This window comes from Neltuma alba, unplaced genomic scaffold (assembly GCF_004799145.2).
Source record: "Neltuma alba isolate B1F8T4 unplaced genomic scaffold, ASM479914v2 tig00001301_pilon, whole genome shotgun sequence".
Lineage (NCBI taxonomy): Eukaryota > Viridiplantae > Streptophyta > Magnoliopsida > Fabales > Fabaceae > Neltuma > Neltuma alba.
This window is the reverse complement of record NW_021632408.1, coordinates 34,408-41,701: the sequence shown is the minus strand read 5'-3', so window position 1 is coordinate 41,701 and position 7,294 is coordinate 34,408. Positions and strand designations below refer to the sequence as shown.

General features: G+C 33.8%; 1 protein-coding gene across 1 annotated transcript; it reads right to left on the bottom strand.

The window, feature by feature from the left end:
* Positions 1-766: 766 nt before the first annotated feature.
* Positions 767-1,493, bottom strand: LOC114754754 (probable receptor-like protein kinase At5g38990). Its single transcript, XM_028943576.1, has 2 exons — positions 870-1,493; positions 767-775 (listed from the first exon to the last, which is right to left on the bottom strand). The coding sequence occupies exons 1-2, from the start codon at positions 1,491-1,493 to the stop codon at positions 767-769; spliced, it is 633 nt and encodes a 210-aa protein (XP_028799409.1).
* Between the last annotated feature and the right edge of the window lie 5,801 nt (positions 1,494-7,294).

Sequence of the window (7,294 nt, the reverse complement as noted above, 5' to 3'; positions counted from 1 at the left end):
ATCAAAATGTATCTTGTGTTTCAATGGTACTGCTTCATCCTTCTGATTTAATTAAGCTCTTTTGCAGACTCCAACCATGGCCATGACCACAACTACAATTCACACCCTATCAACAGGCATAGTACCATATATGAACAAGACATCAAGAGGAGCAACAGAATGCTATGTAATATTAGCAAATACTTGCGTTTAGCCGTGGCAAATGAGTTCCAATATAATTTACAAGCTTCACGCCAATGGCTATTATGTTTGAAATAAGCAGGAATGGTGTGTAATAGTAGCCAAATACTTTGCGTGGTACGGGAGTACATTCTTGTTTAGTAATATACTATGAACAAGACATCAAGAGACTGGCAATAGTATAAAAAAGGATTATGAGAGGTTACATCTAAAGAACCTGTGAATTAAGAGACACAAACAAGTATTTTCCGGTGGAAGAATAAGCATGAAAGATTCAAACAAGAAGAGAAATTAAATCAAGAAGCATGAAAAGCAAGGTTGTTATCTGCTTCCTCTTGTAGTTGCAATGCACGTTCAAGTAGCACTTCAACTTCTCCCATGTCTGGCCTCTCATCGGGATCGTCACTCATGCAACTCTCTGTGATGTCCATATACAATTTCCAACACCCCGCTGCTATTTGTCCCATCAAGCTCTGATCAAAAATTTCCTCAGCATGTCCTGTTTCTGCCAAATCACGCAATTCCTTAACATCACGAAAATCATTCTGACGCCTAAGTTGCATAAGAGGCTTTCCACAAATTAGTTCTAACAAAACTGCCCCATAAGAATAGACGTCACTTTTATGCGTGTAATTTTGGGTCATAAAGGTATCAAGAGCGATGTATCCAAAAGTACCGATAATCATTGCCTCTATAGGCCTCACATCCTTTTCTGAAAACTTTGGTCCTTTTAAAGAGAAGCTGCAAAATGTGATTTTGGGAACCCAATTCTCGTCCAAAAGAATGGCAGTCGGTTTTATATCGCGATGAATGAGGGTGCGTTTGGTTCCGGAGTGAAGATAGTGTAAACCACGCGCCACCCCTATACTGATTTCTAGCCTTTTCTTCCACGAGATTGTTGGCGGCTTGCTATTCAGTTGATCACGGAGTGATCCGTTTGGGGGGTAGTCATAAACCACGATCATTTCATTTTCATCATCGCAAAATCCAACCAGAGACACCACATTCGGGTGGTGGAGCTGGCACCTATATATGATATTGTTCTTAACCAATTGCAAGTCTGAGTCCACGAAGTCTCCTTTGAGCCGCTCCACTACAACATCTTTCAGTTCGCCATTGATGGAGATGCAACCCTTGTACGCCCGATAAAAGTCGTCTGTATGGGTTATCAGGCGGCTGTCAAAGTGGTTGGTGGATTTTCGAAGTTGGGCAAGAGAAAAACGATGGCATAGATCTTCTATTGTTGCGGAAGTTGAAGGTTGCTGCATAGAAGTTGAACCACAGCCTCCGAAGCACTTGAGAAGGAACGCCATTCCCCTGTATGTGGTGAGAAAAGAATAGACAAGAGATTGAAAGGGCTTCCCCTGGATGCGGTGAGAAGAGAATAAAGGGCCAGAGAAGGAGTCCAACCGTACGCGTTTTATAGACCCCACAATGATTTTCAAATCAATTTTAATTTTTCCTGTAATTAATTAACAGAGAACTCCTAATTAAGAAGGCCCCATCCTCAGGCCGTCTTACACTAGTGAGGCGGCGGAAGATTCTAGATGATAGTAGAGTTCCCGACCATCCGAGTTGCCATTTCATTTCCTGTAGATGTCGTACCAACCAGTGGGGGAAAGATTAGGAAAGTCTTTGTGTGTCAACCTTTCGTATAGTCTCCTTCTTTATACCGTGAGCAATCACTTCTAATCAAAATCTTTCGTTTGGGATGACGATAGAGAGGGGAAAAAAAGAAAAAGAAAAAGATTTCACGAAAAAAAGCAATTTTTATCTTGAAGCTATATATATATATATATATATATATATAGCTTTTCTAATTATACCATCTCTCTTATCTTAAAAGAAGTGCTATTTGCATAGAAAATAATCATGCTATCCATATTTATTTGTTGTTATTTTTATTTGTTAATGTAGAAATAACAATTAAAATAAGAAATATTTTACAACTTTTTTAATAATACATCAAATCCTTCTATTTTTATAATTTTGATTTTAATTTTTTTTTAAAAATTCACATTATACATAAATAATGTATATAATAAAATTCATATTATTTTTAATCATTTTATATCTAAACTTACATTCTCATTAATCATTCAAACAAGTTTCAACTTTTTAGGGGGTGTTTGGATAGAAACCAAATCATGGTTTCAAAAGTGCTTTTACGGATTACGAAGTAAATATGTGAAGGAGGTTACCTCGTTTTGCGGAAAAGTACTTCTGAAACCACGGTTTTGAGAATACCAAACACCCCCTTAAACTGATTTTTTAACAAAAATCAATTCAAACATAAATTACATCACACTGTATAACTTTTATCGAATTTAATTTTTACAAATTATATTTAATTTATGACAAAAAAAGTCAGATTAAAAAAAAGTAACTTTTCTTGCTGCTAATCCAAACTCACTTTTTTAGGGGATGTTTGGCATCGCATAAAAGTGCTTCTGAGAAGCATTTTTTCACAAATTGAGACAAACTCCTCTATATATTTATTTCATATACTGTAAAATTACTTTTAAAATAATGATTTGATTTTCATCTAAACACTCTCCTAATCTCATGGGACCACTACCGTTGAAGCCTAGTTTCAGCTCTTATTTATTAGCTATACTTCCACGGTTCAGTAACCAATATCCCTCCTGAAATTGAAGATATCGTTCATTCAGTGTTTTAATAAGTTTTAAAAAACCAACAAAAAAATATAATGACCAAAATCAAAACATACTAAAAGTGTTTAACACTTGGAAATATACACTACTATTGCCATTGATTAATTAAAAAACTGACTATCCCGAGTCGTGTGTTTGATTAAAATTGAATATTTCCTTCACATGTAGGGAACATTTCTTGGCCTTTTAAGGGGGAAAAAAAATCATAAAACATATTTCTCATATTTATCAAAAAAAAAATACCCCTCCAGTCTTTAATATAGGATCTAATTGTTAAACTAATTTTAGTCCTAAATATAAAACATATTTATCATATTTATCATTTTTGTGTGGATACTCTCTCATACATAATCAAGTAAGTGAAGAAGGAAATATTTTTTTTTTTTGGTATGCACCAGGGTATCCATCGGAGCGAAGCCAATGACTAATCCCTCGGGTACTGTCGGGACCATGATGGGGGTGACCCTCCAGGCACACTTGCTCCATTCCCATCCCTCCAGGAATCGAACCCTAGAGATGATGGTTAAGGGAACACGACTCCCTTACCGGTCGTGCCAGCGTGCGCTGGTAAGAAGGAAAGATATTAAGAAAGATGATTATGGTATTTTTTTTAAAAACATGTTATATTTTTTATAATTAACTAACTTACCTAACTTCATTAATCTAATAAAATTAGTTAATTATATCTTATATTAGAGACGGAGGAGTATATAGTTATTACTATCAAATCCTGAAAAAAAGAAGAAAAATTACAATGAATGCCTAGGGAAGGAAAAATATTACAAAACAAGTTTTACAGGTTGTTATTTTTCACTCTAAAATTTGTCATTTCAAAGCTGCTTAGATTGGTATTAAAACTTTTTAGTAATTTTTTTTTTCGTGAGACTTGATTATAATTTTTTCTTAAAAAAATAACTGGTTATTTTGAGTTATTGTATTTTATTAAAAAGCAATTGAATGTTTTCATCTCATGGAGGGAGAACATTTCTAAGCTTTTCAAAGTGGAAAAAAAAGGCATGACCCATTCTAATAAATAATCAAGTTAACTAATTTTTCTAATACACTCAAATTAGTTATGTAGTCCTTATATTAATGAGCAAAGGTCACAGTACAAAATAATGCTATATTATTTTGTCTCCGTTAATAATGGACTAATTTAACTTGTTTTTAAATGTCCAATGATATAATCAGTAACATGTTACGAGTTGAACTGGAAGTTGGTCTTGTGATTTTGCTTTGGGTCCACCCTAAAACCCCGCGTAACGAGTGCATTGAAAATTCAACTTAAGGGGTATTTGGATATTATCAAAAATATTTTTTAAAAGTATTTTTTCGTAAATAGAGAAAACTACTTCACATATTTATTTCAGATAAAATCATTTTTAAAACTATGGTTTGATTTCTATCTAAATTTGTCCAAAGCATTTGACTTTTAACTATTGGAAAGTTGATTTTATTGTTTTTTCTAGTCTTTGTGCTTTTTAAAGTGCATCGAAAGGCACTTTTTAAAGGAACTTTTAAGAGTGTTTTTAAAAAATATATTAAAAATTTATTTTAGGAGGTGTTTGGATATTATCAAAAGTGTTTTTTAAAAGTATTTTTTATAGACGGAGACAAATTCCTCCACATATTTACTTTGTATATCATAAAATCACTTTTAAAATGGGAAAATGACAATAAAATATCACTTGAATTCCAAAAAGACAGATAAGGGACCTGAATAAGCAAAATGACAAATAGGGCACTGGGTACCAATCTGGAATTCATATTTTCGGCCAAAAGACCAAAATGCCCTGATGAAATGGGGGAAGACCGAAAGCTGAAAGTGAGAGAAAGGAGAGAGGAAGACCGACACAGTGAGAGAAAGGAGAGAGGAAGACCGACGCTGATGAAATGCGGGAAGAAGGAAAGAAGAATGTTGGAAATGCTATTATCTTACTCCTTCGCATCACCATTCTGTAGAGATTGTTGATTTGGTGGGTTTTGGTTGTAGGAAAGAGGATTTGTAGTGAGAGAGGGAGTGAACCGAAGCGGAAAGACGAAGCGGAAATCAGAAAACTGGCAAGCAATTACGTAACGTAACTGCTGTCATATGCCTGCTGGTTTTTGGTAAATCCCATTACGTGAATGGTAAATTTCACTATACATGTAGTTAATTATGAATTTTACAAAATACATATTGTGATTTACAACTTTTGTAGTGAAAGTGACTACTTTGTTAATGGGTTTTGCAATCTGTTTTCAGGAGATAAACAACTTGTTTGTAAAAACTAATAAAAGTGACAACTTTTGTTGTCACGTTGAATTAACTGGTTGCAAAAGCCATTTAAGAAGTGGTCATTTTCACTATAAAAGTTGTAAATATCACTGTGTGTTTTATAAAATTCAGCGTCAAATTTTATTGATTTTTAGAAACAAGTTGCTCATCCCCTGAAAAGAGGTTGCAAAACTCATTTAAGAAGTGGTAATTTTCACTAAAAAAGTTGTAAATATCACTCTGTGTTTTGTAAAATTCAGCATAGAATTTTATTGGTTTTTAGAAACAAGTTGTCAATCTCTTGAAAAGAGGTTGCAAAACTCATTTAAGAAGGGTCATTTTCACTATAAAAGTTGTAAATATCACTGTGTGTTTTGTAAAATTCAGCGTCAAATTTTATTGATTTTTAGAAACAAGTTGCTCATCCCTTGAAAAGAGGTTGCAAAACTCATTTAAGAAGTGGTAATTTTCACTACAAAAGTTGTAAATATCACTGTGTGTTTTGTAAAATTCAGCATGGAATTTTATTGGTTTTTAGAAACAAGTTGCCAATCCCTTGAAAAGAGGTTGCAAAACTCATTTAAGAAGTGGTAATTTTCACTACAAAAGTTGTAAATATCACTCTATGTTTTGTAAAATTCAGCATGGAATTTTATTGGTTTTTAGAAACAAGTTGCCAATTCCTTAAAAAGAGGTTGCAAAACTCATTTAAGAAGTGGTAATTTTCACTACAAAAGTTGTAAATCTCACTATGTGTTTTGTCAAATTTAGTAGGAAATTTTATTAGTTTTTAGAAACAAGCTGCCCATCCCCTGAAAACAAGTTACAAAACCCATTGAATAAGTGGTCATTTTTACTACGGAAGTTGTAAATCCCACTATACGTTTTGTCAAATTTAGCGTGAAATTTTATTAGTTTTTACAAACAAGTTGTTTATCTCCTGAAAACAGGTTGCAAAATCCATTAACAAAGTAGTCACTTTCACTACAAAAGTTGTAAATCACAATATGTATTTTGTAAAATTCATAATTAACTACATGTATAGTGAAATTTACCATTCACGTAATGGGATTTACCAAAAACCAACAGACATATGACAGCAGTTACGTTACGTAATTACTTGCCATTGTTTTCTGATTTTCGCTTCGTCTTTCCCACAAGTTCACCCCCTCTCTCACTACAAATCCCCTTTCCCACAACCAAAACCCACCAAATCAACAATCTCTACAGAATGGTGATGCGAAGGATTTAGTTTCGTCAACTGGAGGGGGTTCGGTTTCGTGGAGTGGAGGGATTGGTTTCATCGAGTAGAGGGATTCGGTTTCACTGAGGGGAGGGATTAGTTTCACCGAGTAGATGGATTAGTTTCGCCAAGTGGGGCCAGTTTCTCTTTCGCCGAGTGGGGGGAATTGCTTTCGCTGGGAGGAGGCGAACACAATAAGGGCAATTCAGTCTTTAGGCCAAAAATCAAAATTCCAGATTGGTACCTGATGCCTTCTTTGTCATTTTGCTTATTCAGGTCCCTTATTTGTCTTTTTGGAATTCAAGTGGTATTTTAGTGTCATTTTTCCTTTTAAAATCATAGTTTGGCTTCCATTCAAATACTCCTTTAAACTAATTTGTCCAACTCGTTCGACTTTTGACTATTGGAAAGTTGATTTTATTGTTTTTTTTCTGTCTTGTGCTTTTTAAAGTGCATTGAAAGAAACTTTTTAAAAAGTTTAAAGTGCTTTTAAAAAGTGCATTGAAAATTTAATTTAGGGGGTGTTAGAGGATTATTAAAAGTACTTTTTAAAAGTATTTTTTTTAACAAATCGAGATAAATTTTTTTTATATATTTATTTCGTGTACCATAAAATTACTTTTAAAATTATGATTTAGTTTCTATCCAAGTACTCTTTTAAACCGATTTGTCCAACACGTCCGAATTTTGATTATTGGAAAGTTGATTTTATTGTTTTTTCCAAGAAAATGTGAATCAAATGCGCTTTGGAGCTTGCATGCAAACCATCAGAAACAATGATCTCTTCCTGAATTTGTAGAGCTGACAAAAAGAGCTGAGCTTAACTAACTAATCTGTTTATGTCTGAAAATTGTGAGGACTGGGTTTAAAATTTTTCCCTTTAAGTGAAAAATAGGCTTAAAAGGGCTGGCCCTATAGAACCGATAGCTTAAATGGGCA

Bases quoted from the DNA above. Each gene is read 5' to 3' on its own strand.
- LOC114754754 (XM_028943576.1), bottom strand. From the start codon at position 1,493: ATGGCGTTCCTTCTCAAGTGCTTCGGAGGCTGTGGTTCAACTTCTATG.